Source organism: Tasmannia lanceolata, unplaced genomic scaffold (genome assembly GCF_043159265.1).
Source record: "Tasmannia lanceolata isolate RefF3 unplaced genomic scaffold, GAP_Taslan_0.1 ptg000018l, whole genome shotgun sequence".
Lineage (NCBI taxonomy): Eukaryota > Viridiplantae > Streptophyta > Magnoliopsida > Canellales > Winteraceae > Tasmannia > Tasmannia lanceolata.
Window position 1 is genome coordinate 15,995,906 of NW_027518695.1, and position 24,921 is coordinate 16,020,826.

The 24,921-nt window shown below is 45.6% G+C and overlaps 2 protein-coding genes across 3 annotated transcripts; both read left to right on the top strand.

Moving 5' to 3' along the window:
- Positions 1 to 2,302: 2,302 nt before the first annotated feature.
- LOC143851516 (Heavy metal transport/detoxification superfamily protein) lies at positions 2,303 to 4,479 on the top strand. The gene is made up of 3 exons (XM_077360970.1): positions 2,303 to 2,460; positions 2,544 to 2,619; positions 4,136 to 4,479. Exons 1-3 carry the CDS (start codon positions 2,455 to 2,457, stop codon positions 4,261 to 4,263), a joined length of 210 nt encoding a protein of 69 aa, XP_077217085.1. The 5' UTR covers positions 2,303 to 2,454; the 3' UTR covers positions 4,264 to 4,479.
- Positions 4,480 to 19,533: 15,054 nt separating this feature from the next.
- Positions 19,534 to 23,589, top strand: LOC143850862 (putative WRKY transcription factor 26). 2 transcript variants are annotated; one of them, XM_077360136.1, is made up of 5 exons: positions 19,534 to 19,900; positions 21,154 to 21,327; positions 21,514 to 22,151; positions 22,267 to 22,428; positions 23,026 to 23,589. In XM_077360136.1, the coding sequence occupies exons 1-5, from the start codon at positions 19,589 to 19,591 to the stop codon at positions 23,453 to 23,455; spliced, it is 1,716 nt and encodes a 571-aa protein (XP_077216251.1). In that variant the 5' UTR covers positions 19,534 to 19,588; the 3' UTR covers positions 23,456 to 23,589. The 2 variants fall into 2 exon arrangements, with proteins under 2 accessions (XP_077216251.1, XP_077216250.1); XM_077360135.1 differs by having other exon boundaries at positions 19,536 to 19,900; positions 21,511 to 22,151.
- Positions 23,590 to 24,921: the final 1,332 nt, after the last annotated feature.

The window sequence follows — 24,921 nt, forward strand, 5'->3', positions numbered from 1 at the left end:
TCGGGGGTATTTTTCATTTTTACCTAGTATAGGGGTATTTCAGTCATTTTGCCTCACCCGTGGGTATTCTAGTAATTTTACCTAATATGACATATTTTTATCATTTTTATCTCATGAGGGTATTTTTAGTCATTTTTTATGATTCATGGGTTATTTTTACCTGATATAGGGGTATTTCAGTAATTTTTCATAATCTTGGGGTATTCTAGTCATTTTACCCTATATGAGGTTATTTTGATCATTTTTATGTCATAAGGGTATTTTAGTCATTTTGCACGACTCGAAGGTATTTTTTCATTTTTACCTAGTATAGGGGTATTTCAGTCATTTTGCCTCACCCGTGGGTATTCTAGTCATTTTACTTAATATGACATATTTTTATCATTTTTATCTCATGAGGGTATTTTTAGTCATTTTTTATGATCCATGGGTCATTTTTACTTGATATAAGGGTATTTCAGTAATTTTTCATAATCTTGGGGTATTCTAGTCATTTTACCCTATATGAGGTTATTTTGATCATTTTTATGTCATAAAGGTATTTTAGTCATTTGCACGACTCAGGGGTATTTTTTCATTTTTACTTGGTATAGGAGTATTTTGGTCATTTTGCCTGACCCAGGGGTTTTCTAGTCATTTTACATAATACGACGTATTTTGATCATTTTTTAATGTCATGTGGGTACTTTAGTCATTTAACACTTCTTTGGTATATTTTGGTCATTTTAACCCCTTACGGGTCACATTTAGATTTATAAATAACCTCTCGCAGAAAGGATTTATAAATCCAAAAAATTACACTAACATGAGGAATTTGTAAATCTTGTGGATTTTACTCAAATCCAAATCCAGATGTCATAAAAGCTTGCCAAACGCCGAATTTGGATTTAAAAATCCAAATTCAAATCCAAGGGGTATCCAAACGGCCCTAACATATTTGCATGCAAAATGCATTGAGTGAGTAATTTATAACTACTTCCATTACTAAGACCTTCATATGTTGACATCAGTTAGTAATTTCCAAGAAAAAAGACAATGTAGGAGGCTCTTCGTGGTAGTGTGGTGATTCAGAACTTAGCTTTACTGTTATAGAATTTGATGTTATGCATTGATAAATATTTTTTCATGTGTCAACTTTTAGCCCTATATGTTTTGCTAACTATGATCGGGATTAATTACCAACGATCAACCTATGGATCGTGAACATGTACACATATGTATAATCAAGACCGTTGATCTTGCAGACCATCACGAGGTGACCCCTCATGATCTCAGTCCTATACGCACTGGACACTCACCTATAAGATCGACGCCTCGAAAATCAACAATTTAGTCTAATTTTTCTTGGCAAAACTATCTTCCAAAGAAGGACAAGTAGAATTTGGCAAAAATGGAGATACACCATATGCTGTGTGTATAACTTAAATCTCTATTTTCTTCCTTAGCGCTCTGATTGGATGCCATTAATTCGTTGGGAGATCTATATCCCAGCGGTCAAAGGGGAGATTAAAGGGGAGATCTAAAGCAGATTAGTCAACGGGGAGATTAAGGGTGGAAGAAAGAAACATTGTTTGGTTTGTCTTGCAAATATTGGGGGGGTTTGGTATAAGGGCAAAAAGATCTCCCCAAGATCTTCTCCACAAATTTCTTTGATTTGAAGAAATTTAGAGAGAAGATCTCGAGCGCGCCACATCACCCGAGAGTGCTAGTGGTAGAGGTAAAATTACTGAATATCCCCACCAAAGTCTTAAAAATTTCACAGCTTCTTGTATGCTCACAGGGCTCCTTTTGGAATCTTTACCTTTTTGCAAATCTCCATGCATTTTAACATGACCCCACTTTTCCTACCAGTGGGAATGCATGAACTTTAGTTCATGTGTGGCCATGGCTTTTGGCTGAAAGTAAGCATAAACTATGGAGAGAATTTTATGCAAGCAAGAGACTTCTTCTGCAAGCAAACAAAACCAACTTTTTCTGCCCGAAAGTAGTGACAGTACACTGTTTTCTGACTTGTTTACTCAAGTGAGAGGAAACTCATTTCGTCACTTTTAGCCTACCTAGCTAAAAAGTGGCATATAAAACGACCTTTAAAAAAAAAAAAGTGGCATATAAAGAGCATTGTGATAGAAAGGAAAAGTATGGATCGAAATGGGTTTTGATTCATTTCAAACCACACCTAATAAGAGATCGAGAACCCATCTTTCATTCCATACTTAGATGCCTTTGGGAACTGCTTTCTTGTTACTTTTATGACAGAAGGCAATGAGAATGCTTTTCTCCTTTACAGAAAGTACATGTTGCCCTCCAATCCAAGTAAAGAATCCCTCTACACTCTACTTAAAGTACTCAACACATCAGCTCATCTAATTCCTACTACTACTTAGAAACTCAAATACCCAATTCCTGCATCTTGAAGAAACTATCTTCTTTCTACACAACTAAAGCTCCATTTCCATGGCTGTGAGTAGGGTTTCTCTGTCATGAATCAGTCCTTTTTATAGTCTTTTGGAAGTGTTATTGAAAGTCTTACATTTGGGTTGTAGGTTGTGGAACTGAAAGTTGGTATGCACTGTGAGAGGTGCATCAAGGCAATCAAGAAGGCCATAAAAAAGATTGAAGGTATCCATTTTGCATCTTTTTTTTACACTTCAATATATGATAGCTACTGAATTGAAAATTTCTAAAGCAGTATATAGCTACTGAAATTGATGTCCACACTCCCTATTTTGCACTTTTCTAATTAGCTATTAAAGGTAGAGGAATGCAAACTCGAAGGCACCCTTGCAATATAGATGAAAGTTGGGACCAAAGTGGATTTATAGTAGCACCGGAAAATGTAAGTCAGAGAACATTAAATCACTTTGGTGAGACGTGCAACCAATGGGGGAGCCCCTGAGTTTAGCATTCCTCTTAAAGGTGTTAGAAACTTAGAATTACCAAAAGAGGAATGCTAGACTCAAGGGCGCCCTTACAAATATTAGCTGAAAGGGCGCCCCCATTGACTGCACGTCACCAAACTGCATTTATAGTGGCTTCAAAGTCAAAGAGTTTGGTGGCGCACAGCCAATGGGTGGACCGTTTCACTTAATTTTTGCAAGGACGCTCCGGAGTTTAGCATTCCTCTTTCCCCCAAAAGCTATAAACACTAAAAAGAAACGTTTAATAAAATTAGGAGTGCCGTTATCAATTGTGAAATATCAAGTTCATCTCTCTCTCTCTCTCTGAAAGCTTTGGTTTAAAAGCTTATACACCAAATATGTGGTGTATAACTACTAAACAAAAAATGTGCACCTTCAGTAGATCAGATGGGCCACATTTTCCATGGAAAAAATTAATGGGAAATGAAATCCTAGGATCTATTAAGTTTGTAGTTTTCCTTTGAAAACAAGAAAAACTTTTAAGGTTGGAAAAAATCAATTTCTTAAAAGAAAAATCCATAGAAAATGAGTTTACCAAACACTGAAAATTTATTTTTCATGGATAAAAATCCAAAAAAAAAATCCCTGCATCCAAACAGCTTCTAAATTTAGGGAAATAATTCCAGGACTCCCTTATTTTGATAATGTCACTCCTCACTTTATTTAGCCTTCTTTCTGATTGGGTGTTGATAGCCTTTTAGGAATTATAACAAATTCTGACAACTGAATACAAAGTATAAAATAAAGAGAGAATATCATTATCAAAACAAGCGAATCTTGTTATCGGGAAATGGTATATTAATATTGGCACCTTATTTTTACTTGGGACAGCCCCCTCAATTGAACACTGAGGGCCAGGGGGCAGTACCAAGCAAGGTTTTAAATTTCGATTTGGACCGAAATTTAGGTGTTTCCAGAAATTTCGGTCGAAATTGGGTACTGGCCCACAAAATACCGGTTTTTCCAGCTGAAATTTCGAGGGTAAACTAATAAAATAATCAAAATTAAGAATTTATTTTGCCGAAATTTCGACCGAAATTTTGTAATTTCAGAAATTTCGGTTTCGTACCCATTTAGTTTCGGTCGAAATTTAAAACCATGGTACCAAGTACCAACTACCAAGTAGAAAAAAGGGGCGAATATATCACTTACCTTTACTAGATTTACAAATACAAATATTTCAATCTTCTCTGAAAATTTTTGTCTCATGGTTGTAGATATTGAGACTTACAAGCTTGACATCTCACTCAATAAGATTACTGTGACTGGAAATATTACATCAGAGGAAGTCTTTAGAGTTCTTCAAAAAATTGGGAAGCATCCAACCTACTGGAGTGAGGACTGAGACCATTGTGGAGATTGCGTGAAGGATCACCCACCATTACGAGATATTCTTTATGCCAAGTTCCATCACAATGTGGGGATTTTCAAGTTCATTAGATCATCTTGAATTGAATTCTCTTGATATTTAATCTGAGAGTACACTTATGGGGAACCTAGATGAGCAATAACCGTGTAATTTTATGTATTTCAATTCAATAAGATAGTGGTCTTAGTCCGATTTTTTCAATGTCCCTTGGGCCCTGTTCGTTTAAGATTATGACAGCCGATTGTGAGTCTAAAACAATGTATTGGACTCAAAATTAATTGTGTCCGGACTTAAAAGTGTTTAGTAACATACAGTGGCGGAGCTAGGATTTACGCACAAGGGGGGCAAGCTTATACATGCTTATACATAGGGGGGGGGGGGGGGGGGGGGGGGGCAGGCCTTCAAATTTTGAAGGGGCTGGGCCCAATTGAGTTGGGCCTATTAAGGATTTGGCCCAACTCAGCAGGGGCAACTGCCTCCCTTATGCTCAATGTAGCTCCGCCCCCTGATAACATAGTAATGCTAGGGAACCCGATTTAACAACTGAAGAGGAAAACGAACAAATCAGCTATTGCTACAGTGTTACACGGTTCCTTCGGTTTAGCAAACTCCAAAAAGGTGATTTATTTTTTTACACATGGCTTGATAGGGTCCGGACTCAGCACTGAGGGAATCCGGACTCAGCAATCCGGACTCAGCACTGAGGGGTCCGAACTCAGCATCCAATTAGCTTCTGGCACGTGGCCCTCACAAGGACCGTTGGAAGGCCAACACCTGTCTCCACTAGGTGTGACACCTGGACCAATCAGGGACCTCCACCTGCCCTCCTTAGGTATGAAACCTGGTCCATACAGAGGCCACCACCTGGCTCACAAATACCACCTGTCCTAGACAGGTGGCTCAGAATCACTATAAATAGCCTTCACTTGTGCTAAGGTGAGGGTCCTGAAAATCTGAGAACCAAAACTCTAAGCTTTTTGCTCTGACATTGCTCTACACTCCTGCTCATTACTGACTTGAGTGTCGAAGCGCCCGTCCGGAGTATCACTCCGGGTTGGTCCTCTGACCCTTTTCTTTCTTGTCTGTACTCTGTGCAGCGCAGGACTCAACCAGCCATTCAGCCGTGGCTCGTTAGCCCGGACCACCCAGCCCTACCATAACCTGTTACCGATTTTAGGCCTAACAGATTTGGCGCCATCCGTGGGACTGCGCAACAAAAAGCTGTTCGAAATCTCACCCAGATAAAAATGGTAGGACAGACCGGCAAGCGAGCACCTCCGACTTCTCGGGCTACCCGGGCTACGGCCCCCCGTGAAGGACGAAGTGAGCGTCTGGCCTCACAGGTGGAGGTCGGGGCGGCCGTGGAGCGGACTTCGCCCCACTCGGACCGTTCAGATCCCACCCCGACCCCGAGGGAAATGAGGGCTCTTTTTCAGGAAATGACCGCGGTAGTTGCGCAGTTCAGGAATGCGGCTCCCGCACTTCAGCAACACCCCGTCGAGGTTTCTCGACCTGTTCAGAGAGGGGAAAGCTCCCGCAGAGAACGCGCGTCTCCACCCCGCGACCAAACTCGTCACTCCACTCGAAGAGACCACCAGTCGCGGGACAGGAGCGTGCGTCCTGAGCCTCGTCGACAGCATCACCGGTCACGATCTCCCTCCGTGCAGAAGCGGGGCAGCAAGAGAGACCCTATGCACGGAGAGGGATCGCGGCACCGGCGAAGGAGTCCCCTCAGCCAGTCCGGATCCGCAAGGAGCCCATCAGCCGCGAGGAGTAGACCTGCCCGTCTGGCCGAACAGAGGGATGATCCGATGTTACTAAGAATCCAGAAGATCGATAACAGAATCGAGGAGCTGGCTAGAGATCATGGCCGCCCCGCTTCAAGGATCTTTAGTAGCAATCCCCCTTTCACAGATCGGGTACTCGGTGCGGCAGTCCCCTTGGGCTTCAAGATGCCGCAGATCCCGCAATATGATGGGACCACCGATCCCGTGGATCATCTGCAGACCTTCAGGACGACGATGCTTCTCCACGGGGCGTCGGACGGGTTCCTTTGCAGGGCACTCCCCACCACATTAACCGGAGCCGCGAGAGATTGGTACTCACGGCTGAAGCCCAAGTCCGTTGACAATTTCGACGACTTCGGGGACGACTTGGCCCGGCATTTCATGAGCAGCAGAAGGCCTCGAAAGACGACGGCTTCACTGATGGCCCTGAGGCAGGAAGACGGTGAGGCCTTAAAAGCGTTCGTTGGCCGGTTCAACAGGGAGGCCCTTCAGGTACCCAACCTGGATCCCTCCGCGGCAACGAATGCTCTTCTGGCCGGAGCCCGGTCCACCGACTTCCGAAGAGCAGTCGCCCGGCGAAATCCGCAGTCCTTGGCAGATCTAATGACCGGGGCGGAAGAGTACATCTCCGTCGAGGAGACTCTCGCTGCCCTGGATTCCGTCAGCAAGAGAAGACCAGAGGAGAAGAACCCCGCCAAGCAGCGTAGGGATGACAGACCCCAGAGGAAGGAGAGCAGTCCGTCCCGGAAGGAAAGGAGCTCCCCCCGGCCTCGAACGGAGAGGAGCCCCCCGACGAGGGAGCGCTACACGCCCCTCACCGCATCTAGGGCTCAAATTTTGGCAGCCATCCGGAAAGAAGACTTCATCCGGTGGCCGAAGAAGCAGACGTCGGAGTCAGGCACCCAAGACATGTCCAGGTATTGCCGGTTCCATAAGAGCCACGGCCACGACACCAACGCCTGCATTCATCTCAAGGAGGAAATCGAGCAGCTGATAAGCAGAGGGTACCTCGGGAGGTACTTAAAAAATAACGACAACAGAAGGGAGCGCCAGGACAACCCGAGACCCAGAGACAGAAGTCCTCGAGACGCCCAACCCCTGGGCGACCGCATCCAGGCTCCAGCCCCGGCCGTTCTCCCTCCTCAGGTACCTCAACCTCAACTCCAACCTCATGGTGTTATTGGTACCATTTCAGGAGGGCCGACCGCAGGAGGGACCTCTTCATCGGCCCGCAGAACCTATTCCCGGCAGGTCAACGCCGTCCATGCCTGCAGCAAGAGGGCCGAGCCAGAAAATGAGATATTCTTTTCGGAGGCAGATCTTGACGGTCTGATCCTCCCGCACGATGATGCCCTGGTCGTCACAATGCTAGTGGCGAACTGGGAAATGAAGAAGATCCTGGTCGACAACGGGAGCTCCGCCGACATCCTCTACTATCACGCCTTCGAACAGATGATGATCGGAGCTGACCGTCTGAAGCCGGCCAACTCAGATCTGTTCGGGTTCTCAGGAGAAGTTGTCAAGGTCGAAGGGCAGATTGAGCTTCCAGTTCTTATCGGGGAGCCGCCCCGTCAGTCCTTCGCAATGGTGACCTTCCTGGTGGTTAAGGCCAAGTCGGCCTATAACGCCATTCTAGGACGTCCCGGCCAGAACCTCCTCCGAGCGATTCCCTCCGCTTATCATCAGAAGATGAAGTTCATTACGCCAGGAGGCGTAGGTGAAGTCAGAGGGGATCAGCCCCAATCAAGACAATGCTATGCGGCAGCACTGAGAGGGAAGAATGCGTCTGAGTCTCTTCCAATCGAGCTGTACGATCTGAGAGACGAAGCGCAGGTCACAGTCAACCAGCCCGCAGAGGACCTCATCTCTATTCAATTGAACATCGATGATGAACAGAGGGTTGTCCAGATCGGCTCTGCCCTGCCAGAGGCCGCGCAGCAGGATCTCGCTCAGTTCCTCAGGGCCAATGCAGATGTCTTTGCCTGGACTCCTTCAGACATGCCCGGCATTGACCCGTCGATTAGCACCCACGAGCTCGGTGTCGATCAGACCTGCAAGCCCGTGAAGCAGAAGCGTAGACACTTTGCACCGGAGAGACGGAGAGCCATCAGAGAAGAGGTGGAGAGGCTTTTGAAGGCCGATTTCATTCGTGAGATCCAGTATCCGGACTGGCTCGCGAATGTGGTAATGGTAAAAAAGTCCAACGGGAAGTGGAGGACCTGTATAGACTTCACAGACCTGAACAAGGCCTGCCCAAAAGACAGCTACCCACTTCCAAAAATAGACCAGCTCATTGACGCTACAGCAGGTCACGAGCTGCTCAGTTTCATGGATGCTTTCTCAGGATACAATCAAATCAGAATGTACGAGTCTGACATCCCGAAGACATCATTCGTTACCGACCAGGGGACTTATTGCTATCGGGTGATGCCTTTCGGACTGAAGAATGCGGGAGCCACTTACCAGCGTCTCGTCAACAAGCTGTTCAAAAATCAGATCGGCCGGAACATGGAGGTCTACGTTGATGATATGCTAGTGAAGAGTAGAAGTGCTTCCAACCACGTCTCCGACCTCGAAGAGGCCTTCCAAGTCTTGAGGGAACACAACATGAAGCTTAATCCGACCAAATGTACGTTTGGCGTCGGAGCAGGCAAGTTCCTGGGCTTCATGGTAAGCCAGAGAGGAATAGAGGCGAACCCGGAGAAGATCAAGGCGGTAATGGAGCTGACTCCTCCCAGCACTATCAGAGAAGTACAGCGGCTGACCGGGCTGGTGGCAGCTCTGGGGCGGTTTATTTCAAAATCCGCCGAGAGATGCCTCCCTTTCTTCAATGCGATCAAAGGTATAAAAACCGCGCCCTGGACTCCGGAATGTCAAGCAGCGTTCGAGGAGCTGAAGCAGTATTTGTCCTCCCCTCCCTTGTTGTCCACGCCGGAGCCAGGAGAAGAGCTGATTCTGTACCTCTCAGCGGGACCCTTGGCGGTTGCAGCAGTACTGATCAAAGAAGAATCTAATCAGCAAAAGCCGATCTACTATGTTAGCAAGGTCCTCCATGATGCAGAGACCAGATATCAGAGAGTAGAGAAGCTCGTGTGCGCCCTCATTACGGCGGCCCGGAAGCTAAGGCCGTACTTCCAGGCGCACACAATCAAGGTCCTGACAGGACAGCCTCTCAGACAGATCCTCCACCGGCCAGACACTTCGGGCCGGCTTGTCAAGTGGGCCGTGGAGCTCAGTGAGTTTGATATCAAGTTCCTACCCAGGCCGGCGATCAAAGCTCAGATCCTCGCTGACTTCATAGCCGAGTGCACAGTTCCGGACCCAGACCCCGGGCTAGTAGCAGTTCCATCTCCAGAAGCAGAGCTGGCCGTGCCAGAGCCTCGGGTCGTTTCCAGAGCATCACCGCCCCCCGGGCCTGAGACCGTCATCGCGCACCCAGTTTTTGATGAAGAGCCGCTCTGGGAAGTTTATGTGGACGGGTCATCGAACAAGACAGGGTGTGGTGCAGGGCTAGTTCTCACTGGACCAGAGGACTTCGTCCTGAACTATGCCCTGAGGTTCGGTTTCCGTGCGTCCAATAATGAAGCAGAATATGAAGCGCTCATCGCCGGGATGAATCTTGCTGTGCAGACCCGTGCTCAGAGGCTAAAGGCGTACTGCGATTCACAGCTCGTCGTCTGTCAGATCCAGGGAGTATATGAAGCCCGTGAAGAGCGAATGATCAAGTACCTGGGGAGGGTTCGCAGTCTGGCCGTTTATTTCAAGAGCTTTGAGGTCGTCAGAATCCCCCGAGCAGAGAATGTAAAGGCAGATGTGCTATCAAAGCTCGCAGCCTCAGGTTACACCGCCCTCAGGGAAATTCGCATGGAGTTTCTGAAGAGGTCCAGTATCGACGCCCAGTCCGTCGTGGTGATGCAGATTGACGATGAGCCGTGCTGGATGGATGAGATAATCAGGTATCTGCGCAGCGGAGAGCTCCCGGGAGAGAGAAAGGAGGCCCGTAAGGTCATGCAGAGGGCAGCGAGGTTTTCACTGGATGGCGAGACTCTATACAAGAGGTCGTATACCCTCCCGTATCTGAAGTGTCTTCGCCCCAGTGATGCCTTGTTAGCCCTGCAGGAAACCCATGAAGGAATCTGCGGAGAGCACCTCGGGGGCAAGGCCCTGGCCATTAAAATCCTCCTGAGAGGTCTGTACTGGCCTACGCTGAGGAAGGACGCGCTGAGCCTTGTGAAAAAGTGTGAGAAGTGCCAGAAGTTCTCTCCAGCCGTCCACCAGCCACCCGTTCCGATGGCCCCGATCATCAGTCCTCTTCCCTTCGCAGTATGGGGAATGGATATTCTGGGCCCCTTTCCGCCGGCCTCAGGAGGCCGTGAGTTCGTCGTTGTCGCCATTGATTATTTCACCAAATGGGTAGAAGCAGAGCCTCTGGCCAAGATCACTGAACAGAATGTACAGAACTTCTTCTGGAAATCAGTGGTGTGCAGGTTCGGAATCCCCCGGGTCCTCATAACGGACAATGGCAAGCAGTTCGACTCGAGGAACTTCCGAAAGTTTTGTTCTGACCTGCACATAGAGCAGAGATTCACATCTGTGGCACATCCTCAGACGAATGGGCAGACCGAGGTGACGAACAGGACCCTCTTGCAGGGGATAAAGAAGAGACTGGATGGCAAGGCAGGGCGTTGGGCAGACGAACTGTATCATGTGCTCTGGGCGTATCGGACCACTCCGCGTACGGCCACAGGCGAGTCACCCTTCAATCTCTCCTTCGGAACAGAAGCAGTGATCCCGGTTGACATCGGCGTCCCCTCCCCAAGGATCGTCCATTTCAGTGAGCAGCTCAATGGGGACGGACTCCGTGCCAACCTTGACTTGCTTGAGGAAGTCCGAGAGGAATCTCAAATCAGGGCGGCGGCCTATAAACAGAAAATATCCAGATATCATGACGTCAAGATCCGACCAAGAGAATTCCGTGCAGGCCACCTAGTCCTGAGGAAAGCCTCCGTTTCCCATCCAAGAAGCGTGGGCAAGCTCTCTCCGACCTGGGAAGGACCGTACCGAGTCAAGGAAGTCATCCGCCCAGGAAGCTATCGGTTAGAGTCCCTCGACGAACAGATGCTGCCACATGCTTGGAATTCTAGAAATCTTCGGATCTACTATCAGTAATTTTGTTTGCCTTCATAGGCTTGTAAAGAACTGCTGTAATCATCCAAATTCTGTAATGAATAAAATAAGTTTCCCAAATGATTGTCCTTCTTTGAGTAACTCATTTAGACATCAGTATATAGCAGCAGTGGTGCACTCCGGCTCATCCTAATGGCTTGGAGATCAGTTCCAGCCAGGACGCCCGCAGTGGAAACCACCTTCAAATATTTCCTAAGTGTTTGAGTACCAAGCTTCCAGCTCGGTTCTCGCAGACTTAGGACGAGCAGCAGTGGTGCACTCCGGCTCATCCTAGTGGCTTGGAGATCAGTTCCAGCCAGGACGCCCGCAGTGGAAACCACCTTCAAATATTTCCTAAGTGTTTGAGTACCAAGCTTCCAGCTCGGTTCTCGCAGACTTAGGACGAGCAGCAGTGGTGCACTCCGGCTCATCCTAGTGGCTTGGAGATCAGTTCCAGCCAGGACGCCCGCAGTGGAAACCACCTTCAAATATTTCCTAAGTGTTTGAGTACCAAGCTTCCAGCTCGGTTCTCGCAGACTTAGGACGAGCAGCAGTGGTGCACTCCGGCTCATCCTAGTGGCTTGGAGATCAGTTCCAGCCAGGACGCCCGCAGTGGAAACCACCTTCAAATATTTCCTAAGTGTTTGAGTACCAAGCTTCCAGCTCGGTTCTCGCAGACTTAGGACGAGCAGCAGTGGTGCACTCCGGCTCATCCTAGTGGCTTGGAGATCAGTTCCAGCCAGGACGCCCGCAGTGGAAACCACCTTCAAATATTTCCTAAGTGTTTGAGTACCAAGCTTCCAGCTCGGTTCTCGCAGACTTAGGACGAGCAGCAGTGGTGCACTCCGGCTCATCCTAGTGGCTTGGAGATCAGTTCCAGCCAGGACGCCCGCAGTGGAAACCACCTTTAAATATTTCCTAAGTGTTTGAGTACCAAGCTTCCAGCTCGGTTCTCGCAGACTTAGGACGAGCAGCAGTGGTGCACTCCGGCTCATCCTAGTGGCTTGGAGATCAGTTCCAGCCAGGATGCCCGCAGTGGAAACCAACTTCAAATATTCCCAGCTCGGTTCTCGATGCAGCACAGAAATAATGCGTACAAAAAATAAGAATGCTGTACAGACAGTTGAACAAAAATTGTATTTGTATTCAGTATTCATATTCGTATTACAAAATTGCTCTCTTCGCCGAGCTGGCTTACAAAGAATAGGCGTTACCAACTGTGCAAACAAAAAACGTATCATCAAAAAAGAAAGAAGGCTGCCGATCAGGCCTCCTCGTCGGCCACCACCTCGGTGACGACCCCTGCGGGAGTGAGGGCTGGAGCTCGCCACCCTCCGCCGAGGAGACGGCGGCCACAGTCACCTCCGCATCCACCTCAATAGGCCGGGAGGAGTCCGGTTCGTCTTCCTCCTCATCTTCCTCATCCTCTGGAGGTGCATACGGGACGGTTAGCCCGTCCAAGGAGATGTCGGGGTGAATCTTCTTCACCTGCTCGGAGCAGAGAAGGAAACCCGCCCTGTAGGCCTGGAGGCCTAAGTCGAAGTGCTGGGCCTCCTTCCTCTCCTCAGTTTCCTTCACGGCCTTCTCCACGGCCGCCTTTTCCTTCCTTCCGGCCCTCTCAGCCGCACTCAGGAGATCCTGCACGGCCTGGTTTTTGACCCTCTGCAGTTCGTCCTGTAAGCTGTTGAGCTCGGCCTCTTTGATCTGGACGGCTTCATTGAGCTCGCCGTTCTCCTTCTGGAGCTGGGCCTTTTCGGACTCGATCCTTGTGATCGTCTCAGAGAAGAGATATCGCTTCTTGGCCATATCCCTTGAGTACACCTGGAGTTGATAGAGGGCGGAGCTGATTGCCGCTTCGCAGGTCTCCGGCACCTCTTTTTCGACTGCTAGCCGGTCGCGGGCGAGGACACCCTTGTACATCAACTCTGCGGCCACCCGGGTATCCCCCAGGCCGGTGTCCGTTTTCTGCACGGCCCAGTTCGGGCGGAAGACGTTGTCGCCTCCAACCGATGCCGTAGCCGGCATACCCAGTACTGCCCCGCCGTGCTTTGACCCCGTCGCCGCTCCGGACTTGGAGCTCTGACCCGTGGTGTCTGCCCGGCTCGATAGGGCAAGCTTATGCGTCGCCCGGCTGCTTTTAAGAGGCTTAGCCAGCGCGACCATCGGCGGGGTCGACTCCGGCACCTTCCTCTTCTTGCCCTTTGTTTGGGGCTGCTCCTGCGCTGGGGACGCGCCCGAAGACTGCTTGATTCTGTCCAAAAGGGACATCTGCTTCACCATTTCTGCAAAAGAGAACGGAGCGCAGTCAGCAATATGAAAGTTGAAAAATACTTCAGAAAAATAAATGCTATCCTATAGTATCTACGTACGTGCCGGCGTCGCACGACTGACCCCGAGTGCGACCAGCTCGGCCTCTTCTTCGAACTCTGAGCAGTGAACTGGACCTCGCTTGAGCTCTTCTTTGATCAGAGCGAAGGTCATATGGTCATAGTCTTCGAGAGCTGGTTTTTTACTAAGGCGGCGAGTGTCCGGCGTTCTCCATTGTAATGAGAACGGCCACTGCGAGCCCGGCGCGGTGTCCTTTACATAGAAGAACCTGTTCTTCCATGTGTGAATGGAAGAAGGTATCCCAGTGATCATTTTCATTTCAGGCCTCTGGCTAATGTAGATCCAGCCGCCGTCCTTATGCCTCTTCAGGTGCGCACACATCCTGAAGACGGGCACGGTGGGGTTCCTACGGAGCCGGACTTCAAGAAGGTACAAGAAGCCGATCAGTGTCCCCCAAGAGTTCGGGACGACCTGTGTAACTGCCAGCCCATAGTAATTCAGTGCATCCGCAAAGAAGGGGTGGAAGGGGAGCCTAAGCCCGGCCCGGAAGGCCTCCTCGTACACGCAGAGGTCTGCGCTATCGTTGCTGGCCCGATCCCCTTCGACAGCCGCCCTCAGAATGTACCGGCTAGGAATACAGTATTTGTCCCTGACGATCTGAAGCCTGTTCGGCCACAGATGGTTCACCTCGTATAGGGCCCCGATGTTATACTGCGGGTTGGCTTCCATCTGTGCCTCCGCTATCACCTCGACTGGCATGCGCGACGATTGAGGGACTGCCGCTTCGACGTCCTCATCATCGTCGCTGGTTTCTACCCGGTCCGGTCCGTCCCCACAGGCCGGGATTGTGTCTAAGTCCACACTCATTTCCTCACCGCTCTCCTCGTCTATTATGATCACTAGCTCTTCGCCCTCAACGCCGGCCTCCACTATAGGTGAGGCCGGAACCGCCCTCTCCGATGCCTCGGACCCCGATGCGGTACTGGTCGAACCGGACTCCTTTGAACTGGAGTCCGTCTCCGAACTAGTGCTAGACATAAAAAGGAAAAAAAGAAAAGAAAGGCTAAAAGCTAAAAAAGATTACCGAACTGGAGTGTTGGACGAGGACCTCCGGGCTCACTGATCCGAAGCGGGCAGAAAACTTGAGCAGCCGAACAGAAGAGGAGGAGAGTAAAAGATGAAAAGTAAGAAATGAAGAGTAAACTCCTGTATTTATAGAGAAGCTGGGAAGAGCGGGAAAAATCCCGCCCATTTCCGCCAGCCGGAGTGCGCCACGTCGCCTTCCGCATTAAATGCGCCGCTCGCATTAAATGCGCCGCCTGCATTAAATACAAGGCACAGGTCCCAAAGCGCCAGAAGACAAAAGACCTGTCCGGCTTTCCGGACAGGATATGGTGTATTCGAAAGACAAAGACCTGTCCGGCTGTCCGGACAGGATAATTCAAAAGACAGAGACCTGTCCGGCTGTCCGGACAGGATAATTCAAAAGACGACAAAAGACCTGTCCGGCTGTCCGGACAGGATATGGCGCGTTCGCTAGACGACAAAAGACCTGTCCGGCTGTCCGGACAGGATATGGCGCGTTCGCTAGACGACAAAAGCGCTAGACGACAAAAGACCTGTCCGGCTGTCCGGACAGGATATGGCGCGTTCGCTAGACGACAAAAGCGCTAGACGACAAAAGACCTGTCCGGCTGTCCGGACAGGATAATTCAAAAGACAGAGACCTGTCCGGCTGGCCGGACAGGATAATTCAAAAGACGACAAAAGACCTGTCCGGCTGTCCGGACAGGATATGGCGCGTTCGCTAGACGACAAAAGCGCTAGACGACAAAAGACCTGTCCGGCTGTCCGGACAGGATATGACGCGTTCGCTAGACGACAAAAACGCTAGGCGACAAAAGACCTGTCCGGCTGTCCGGACAGGATAATTCAAGAGGCAAAAGACCTGTCCGGCTGTCCGGATAGGATATGGCGCGCTCGCTAGGCGACAAAAGGTTTCACCAGCAAAGACCTGTCCGGCTGGCCGTTCACAGCCTTAGCCGAGCAGGACCACATGACTTCCTGAACCAAGGACGTCCAGGACCCCTGGCCGCCCAGGCCTCTGGTCAAAAATTCAGCCGTGCTGGATAGTCGAATGCCTTCTGCCCGGCCGTACTCCTTCAGGCCAAGCGCCATGGCCAGGCCAGGGCGCCAGGAGTCTCCTGTCCAGCCACTATTTCTCCTAGCTGAGTCTGAGCCCGGCCTTAGCTGCCTGGAGGTCTTAAGGCCGGCCCGACGCTGTCTTTACCTTCTCTTTGCTTCTTCTAGCCACTTTCATGGCTTGAAGAACCAGGGGGCAACTGATAGGGTCCGGACTCAGCACTGAGGGAATCCGGACTCAGCAATCCGGACTCAGCACTGAGGGGTCCGAACTCAGCATCCAATTAGCTTCTGGCACGTGGCCCTCACAAGGACCGTTGGAAGGCCAACACCTGTCTCCACTAGGTGTGACACCTGGACCAATCAGGGACCTCCACCTGCCCTCCTTAGGTATGAAACCTGGTCCATACGGAGGCCACCACCTGGCTCACAAATACCACCTGTCCTAGACAGGTGGCTCAGAATCACTATAAATAGCCTTCACTTGTGCTAAGGTGAGGGTCCTGAAAATCTGAGAACCAAAACTCTAAGCTTTTTGCTCTGACATTGCTCTACACTCCTGCTCATTACTGACTTGAGTGTCGAAGCGCCCGTCCGGAGTATCACTCCGGGTTGGTCCTCTGACCCTTTTCTTTCTTGTCTGTACTCTGTGCAGCGCAGGACTCAACCAGCCATTCAGCCGTGGCTCGTTAGCCCGGACCACCCAGCCCTACCATAACCTGTTACCGATTTTAGGCCTAACATGGCTTATTCTGATTGTTGGTTTCTCCCCTCGGTCTTAGTTTCGGTTACCATAGCATTTTCCTTTGATATATTAAAACAGAAATGGTAGAAATGAACAATTGTAAAATAAGAACGACGACCCTTCACACCTTCTGTAAAAGCCCCATGATATATGGACTTAGTACCAACTAAATTCAGGTAATTAATGAAATGACTAAACAGGGCCAATTTTGAAAAATTTAACCAGTTAGAGCCACGGTATGTGAATTAAAAAGACCGTTTCAAAAAATTTCTCCCTCTTTTCTTCTCTCGACCTCTCTATTTCTCTCTACCTATGCAATACGCCACTATTTGTCCACTTATTTGTCCATTGCTTGTCTTTCGTCTGCGGTACTTCACCCATGATCTCTCTTTCCCCTCTCTTTCTTCTTCTTCTTCTTCATCTTCGAAAGTCAAGGTAAATCCAGCAGTAGGAGTTAGGTATATCGGATATGATCCAAGTTACATCATTGAGTCAAGATAAATAGTGTAGGACCCAAGATAAATACTGCTAGAAGTTAGGGTAAATCTTGTTAGACTCAATGCTAATCAAATAAGAGTCAGGGAAGATTTTTTTTTTTTTTGAAAGATAGACGCATATATTAATAAAAGAGCCGACCGAGATGGTCTATTACAAGTAAAAGAAAAGCCAAGAGGCAAAATACAATACAAGAGAAACATAGAAATATAGAAACAAATCAAGGAGGAAGCTCATCAAAGAGGGCAAGAACATACATCGAAACTCCCTCCCACACAGGAAAAATCATTCAGGAGTTACTGTAAATCATGTAGGAATCAAGGAAATTCATATATTATAAGGTAGGCACTCATCACATGTGGTGCCCACTGTAGTTTAGGGTCTATTATATTGGGGCTCACAAAAGTATATATGGCTTGTATCGTGTGTAGACCTCACAATAACTGTTTGGAAGGCTTAAGATGAGCACCCATTATATGTGGGGCCTACTATAGTTGAAGGTCCATTATTTTGGGAGTCCCATAATATAATGCATAAGGGTAACCATGTGTGGGTGCCACAATAAGTGTTTGGAAGGCTTCATACAGGCACCCACCACATGGGGAGCTCACTTTAGTTGAGGATTTATTATTTTGTGGGCCCACAAAAGGGATGGATACGGTTGTAACATGTAAGGATCCCATAATAGGCCTCACATAAGTTGTGGGATGTACTACCTATAGAGTCCACAATACGTCTTTGTTGGGCCATATGTGGAGCATAAATGATATTTGAGGTCTTGGCTCATGTGAGACGTGTGGAGTCTCAAAAATAATAGACCAATGTGGGTCTTATATGTGGAGGGATATTTGTCAATGTTATTAGGTGGTTGAATAGGAAATCCCCTCCTCGGAGATTTAAAGAGTTCATTGATGAGATCCTCAGTAGAGTGGATGGTCGGAAGTCTAACACCATCGTGTCAGGAGATCGGCAAATGGAGAGGTGGATGGGCTTGCCAGATCAGAGGTGTCTAGATAAGGATCGGAGACATTTGATTTTCTTTCCCCTAGAGACTTTCTTTCTTGGATGTGTTTTTCCCTCTTCTTCTGTAGTAAATCTTGATCGCCCTACTTTCTCGGGCATGTGCTAGCTTTCATAATATTATTCCACCATTTCAAAAAAGAAGTGGGCCCTAGATGTGATGGACCACCATGCATGGATATTACATGATTTACCTTGAATCATAACATGGTTTACCCAGACTCTGAAATGATTTACCTTGGCTTGTACATGGATTTAGCATGACTCTTTAAGATTTACCTTAATTCCTACCCAATTTAACCTCTCTCATTTGTTATTTGAAATTAGTCTGTTAGAGTGAAAACTGATAAATTATATGCACCATAATGCATGTGTGTATTCAATCTGTGTATACAGGCATTGTTGGGAACAGATATCCGCATGACCATAATTTGATAATGACACACTAACTCAAAATGTTTTACATGTTTTAACTCACTGTTACAGACTATTACAATTCCCAAAAAGCTTTCTGATGGGTCGCGTGCTGATATAAGTAACTATTTTTGTCTCTGTTTTTGGGCTCTTCCAGCAGCTGCTGATGTCCACTCATGACATCAGCTAGGTAATATCTCAGTTGCTTATTGGGGGTAAAAAAGTAATTTCAAATTACACATGTCCCTACATATCTAATTCGCGTGTCTAGGGACGGCAAGGGAAGTTTCTACACGGGAGGTGGAAAGTCCTTCTAGAAACATAGATGGATTACCGAAAATACCCTCGAATTAGGAAGTAATGACACCTTCTCATGCAAGCCAGCAATCCAAAACTTTGCCTTTGTGGAGAAGCCATATACAAGAGTGGGCCCTGGTTCCACTCCACACAATTAGCAATTAGGTGATTGGTTTGATTTTTAAGACTATCCATCTGGTGGGCCCTTTTTTATCTATAAAATTTCATTGGTCGGATGATCCTGACCATTCACTGAAAGCCTTAAAGTAGATTGCAGATTCAAACTAAAACAATCAGCCTCATCACAGATAGATCAGGGTGGCCCACCTCATATCTAATCTTCATCTAGATATTTGCCTATAATCAGATAAAAAATAATATTTTATTTAATACACAATTTTGGCGTTTGAAATTTCAGGAAAATATTATTTAATTAAAAAATCGAGATTTTTTAGTAGAATTTCCTGAAATTTCGGGCAAATTTTCAGAATAACAGTCGAAATTTGGTAATTTCGGCCGATAAAATGTAACATGTCGGGTATATGTGATTTCGATTTCGGTTTTGACCTAAATCCGAAATTTAAAACCATGATTGATAGTTGGTTACATGGTTCATCAAGGAAATTAGTGACATGATGAAAATAAATAACACGCAAGGGGCATAATTTGGAAAACAAAGTTGTAGTGAGAAAAAAAAAGATCTCCCTCGCAGCCGCCTCTAATCCAGTCAAACCCACAAGGTTTGACTAAATTTTTTCCACGGTCAAATCTCTCCATTCACACCTTCTCAGAAGATGCTCTCAAGACGTGAGCATTTTCACCTCCTCCTTCTATTCATAACATTTATTGCTCTCTCATATATCTCTCTTCTCTCTTTCTTTTCATTCATTGAATCTCTCCCTCTCTCATGGCATCATCCACAGGGAGTTTAGATACCTCTGCAAATTCCCACCAAGCCTTTTCTTTCACTAACTTCTTCATGAACTCCTCTTCTACTGATGAATTTGATGAGAATCGGTCTAGAATTCCGTCGAGTCGCGGGTTTTCTGATCGGATCTCTGATCGAATTGGTGGTGGGATTCCTAAGTTTAAGTCTATAACTCCACCCTCTTTGCCTATCTCTCCTCCTTATCCTTCTCCTTCTTCTTACTTTTCTATTCCTGCTGGTCTTAGCCCTGCAGACCTTTTAGACTCTCCTGTTCTCCTCTCTACTTCTGATGTAAGTAGACACCCTTTACCTTGTTTAATTTCCCATAATTCAATATCTTACATCTGATGTTTTTTCTCCTCTTTTTGTACTTATGTGATTTTGAATTGGACCCAAGTTTCTTCTTTATATAAGTATCATATCTTTATTGGATCTTTTAGCTATGGGATTATTTATTAATGGGTTGTTATCTTTCTTCTTTTTTTGTATCTATTTTTGTGAGTTTATGTTGTTTTTCTCCTTTTTAAAAAAAATGTTAGAATAAGCCCAAGTTCTTTTTCTATCCAAATCAAATTTTCTGACTTTTTTTTGGAATTGGATTGATGGGTTTTTCTTATTTTTGTTTGTTTGCTTTATTGTTCTATCTTTTGTGCTTTTGTGATCCTTTCTGAATATATTTATAGTTCTATCTTTTGTGCTTTTTATCTTTTTAAGTTCATAAGGTTCAATATAAGAACTTACCAAAAAAAAAAAAAAAAAGGTTCAATATAAGATCCGTCTATTACTATATATGAAATTGGCTAATATCTTTCTTTTATTGGATCGATAGTGTTTTTTTGGTTCTCTTTCTAGTCTATTCAATCTGGCTAATCTCTCTCTCTCTCTCTCTCTCTCTCTCTCTCTCTCTCTCTGTATACCTTTCTATCTTCATTTATACATGATGCTTTTTCTTCTGTTTTTGCACATGTGATTTTGCACTGGACCCAAGTTTCTTCTTTATACAGCATCATATCTTTCTTAGATCTTATCTTTCTGTTATGGGATTAGAGGTTTCTTCTCGTTCTTCTTTTTATCTATCTATTTTATGGGTTTATGTACCAGCATTTTCACCTCCTCCCCTTTTTTGACTTTCCCCTTGATCAAAAATCAAGGGGGCTGATATTTTCTCTCTCCGCCGTTTATGTCAGACGGTCGGCCATCATATAATTTCTCGTAGATTAAACCCAAGTTCTTTTTCCATCGAAATCAATTTTTTCTGACTTTGTTCTGTAATTGGATTGATTAGTTTTTCTTATTTTTGTTTGTTTGCTTTTATGGGTGTGTGAACCTTTCCAAATAACCGATCAAAAAAAAAAAAAAAAACCTTTCCAAATATATTTATAGTTCTATCTTGTGTGCTTTGTATCTTTTTAAATTCATACGCTCGATACAAGATCCATACTTTTCCCATATATGAAATCTGGCTAATATCTTTCTTTTATTGGATCAATTGTGTTTTTTATTCCCTTTCTAGTGTATTCAATTTTTTGCTGTTGGGTCTCCAGATTCTGCCTTCTCCAACCACTGGGAGTTTCCCTGCACAATCATTCAACTGGAGGGGTAATTCTGGTAATTACCAGCAAAGTGTCAAGGAGGAAGAAAGGAACTATGATTTTTCCTTCCAGCCCCATACAAAACGCACCACAGAACAGTCCTCAATCTATCACTCTTCTTCAATGGTAAATTTCAAGGTTTAGGTGCTGAGTTTCTCTGTTTTTAATCAAGTTAATTGAATAGAACCTTTGTTCTTCACTTGTTTCCAATTTCCTTTTGTTCTTTCTTTGCTTCTGATGAATTATTTTTTTAATTTTCGTTAATGGGTTTTCTAGTTTGAGTTTCTGAAATGTTTTGGTTTATTTCAGCAGGAAGAAGCCTTAAAAAGAGAGCAGCAATCATGGAACTATCAAGAACCCAACAAGCAATGGGAATTTTCTGCAGGAAAACCCAGCGTCAAATCTGAATACACAACTCAGATTCAAAATGTTTCCCCTGAGGTTCCTAGTATACAACGTAACGTCCAAAGCAATGGTGGATTCCAATCTAATATTAATCAGGCCCCTATTGCTCCACTTTCATTCAGAGAGCAGAGAAAATCAGATGATGGATACAATTGGAGGAAATATGGACAGAAACAGGTGAAGGGCAGTGAAAATCCACGCAGTTATTACAAGTGCACGTATCCGAATTGCCCGACAAAGAAGAAGGTTGAGAGGTCTTTAGATGGACAGATCACTGAGATTGTGTATAAGGGTACCCATAACCACCCTAAGCCTCAGTCTACTAGAAAAACATCAGCTTCTTCTCAAGCAATTCAAGCTAGTACTGTTAACACTGAAACTTCAGATCATTCATTTGCGGGGCGCTCTGCCTCACAGATGGAATGCGTTGGAACACCAGACAATTCGTCTGTTTCAATTGGTGATGATGATTTTGATGGGAGTTCTCAGAGGAGTAAGTCAGGAGGAGATGAGTTTGGTGAAGATGAACCCGATGCCAAACGCGGGTAAGCATTTCAATCCAATAAGTACATATTAGGGAATTGGTTTGTCTTGTTTTGAGGATGTTATGAGATTTGTTTAACAAACTGAGGAAATTTAAATTGCGTTTTGTTTTTTCAGGAAGCGAGAAAGTGAGAATGAGGGTATATCTGCTTCTGGAAATAGGACTGTGAGGGAGCCTAGAGTTGTAGTTCAAACAACTAGTGATATCGATATTCTCGATGATGGTTATAGATGGAGAAAATATGGACAAAAAGTAGTGAAGGGAAATCCCAATCCAAGGTAAACATGCTTCATCTCTATCCATTTTATTCCTTAACTATGACAACTCCAGATTGCATATCCATTATTTAACTTTTAGGCAGAGAGATGTTTCACAGTTGTCATGGCTGTTTTGGGTTTTGAAGAACTGTTTGGAATTTGATACTATACAATGCAAAGATCTCTCTGCATCTTAACCAATTTCCAGTTCCTTCTGTTTGTGTCAGGGACTTTCTTTCTAAGTGGCCTACCATGTTCTAATGTCGTAGCTTTTAAGCTTCCTTTTTCGCATACTTCCTACAGACAAGCATAGTTCCCACGGTTGATGATTTATGCTTTGTTTCAAGAAATCATGTTTTGTTAATAGAATCCCTCAGTCCTTAGTTCGAATATTCTCAAAATGAGAGCCCACACCTTGTACAAATCAGAATCTTGTTTTGTCATATCTCAAAAAAGGCATGGAATTTTTCAGAATCATGTTTTTTTTTTATGGATCTCTCTACCAACATCCTATAGTTTTACGCATTGCATTACTACATTTCCAAAACTCTCAAACTTCTCTACTCAATCAAATTGTATTTGAATTTGGTTCTTGACACGATTCTTACTACAAAACAGGAGCTACTACAAATGTACATATGTTGGATGCCCAGTGAGGAAGCATGTGGAGAGAGCTTCGCATGATTTGCGAGCGGTGATCACAACATACGAAGGGAAACACAACCACAATGTCCCCGCAGCTCGGGGCTCTGGTGGCCACCCCCCTAACCGGCCCTTGCCTGATACCAACATGCCAATGGCTATAAGGCCTTCGGCCGCAACCAACCACATGACTAGTAACCCTAATTTCGGGTCAAGGCTGCAAACATCTGAGAGCCAAGCACCTTTTACACTAGAGAGGTTGCAAAGCCCTAGTAATTACGGGTTTTCGGGCTATGGAGGCTCCATCGAATCCTACATGAACGAACAACAACAAGTGGAGAGTGTGTTCAACAAGGCGAAGGAAGAACAAAGGGATGATCTCTTCTTCGAGTCGTTGCTATGTTAGAGATCTCTTGAAGGAATCACAACATTTAAGGTTCATAATTTGTTATGTAAGTTGAATTTGTTTGTTGTATATTTTGTAGGATTTTGGTTGTAAATTGGATGTGGTATAAAGGAGTTTTAAGTCTCATTTGTTCATTTGTTTGAGGTCCATTTCAGCTAGAGACCAGACATCTTGTTTACACTGTATCACAAGCTTTGAAGACAGAAGAATGAATATAGATGTTGTTTTTTTGCTTGTTTAATAAAAATTTTCATTCGATCTTATAACAATGTAGAGAGAATGTAGAATTGGGGGCTGTTTGGATGTAGGGAAAAAAAAATCAGAAATTTTATAAAATTTCTGACCTGTTTTGCACACGAAAAAGGATAACTTCATCCAACCCTTTTTCATTCTTATTTAGAGGGAACTTCAATTTATATCCTCTAAATTAACCATAATCATTTCATTTCCCTCTAAATCATGGAAGAAAATAATTTCCTAAGATTTTTTTTAGAAATGTTTTTCCTGCAATCAAAGCAGAGCCTACCAAAAATGAATTTTCCAGTGTTTGATAAACTCACCCATGGAATATTTTTATTCCAAAAGTAAAAGCTTTCCTTGTTCTTAAGAACCCAACTAGAGCCTGGTAGATTCCTTTCACCTTCTTCATAATTTTTTTCTAAAGGATTCATTTTAGCCGAATGCCCTTATTGCCACAAACACTTATGTCTGAAGAATTCAATGCCCTTGATTGCCACAAACATTGACAGGGGGCGTTCCTGGTGATCAAAAGGGGTGGATATATGCAAAATGTGGGATAGGAAAATTTTGAATTCAACACAGTATTGAGTGAAAAAACAAAGAAAAAACGGTCAAATAAATGAAAACATGAAAAAATGGGTTTAATATTTATATGGTGCCCGATCGGCTGCTGTTGGATTAAATATCAAGGGTGGATGCCCCGCCCTTGTTCATGCCCAATCGGGCACCGTATAAAATCTCTGATACTTTTAAAATGCGAGACTGGTATATAAAACGGAGTTTTGCTCATTTAGGGCTGTTTTGGTACTTTCAGTCGACAATATTATCAACTAATTATGGGAGATGATATTTTCACTCCCCCTGCATTACGCATGCGCTCCCCTTGTAACGTAATTTGACAGCATTACGCATGCGCTCTCCTGATAACGTAATTTGACATATTACGTTAACAGGGGAGCGCATGCATAATGCTAGGGGGTTGAAAATATCATCGCCCTTAATTTCTTAATTATAATTAAGGAGAGAGATTTCTTGAGAAGCAAGGCACTGAATCGGTGGTTGTAGCTGGCCCACGTTTCCTACCTACCTATGTTGCCTTTGGTCAGCAATTTCAGCTGTTACCGAATTCCATTTCAAAAAACCCATGTAAAACGAGGCTCTTTTCTGCATGGACCCACTGCCACGCCGATAGTGATCGGTCCATGTACTTAAAAAAGGTTCAGCAG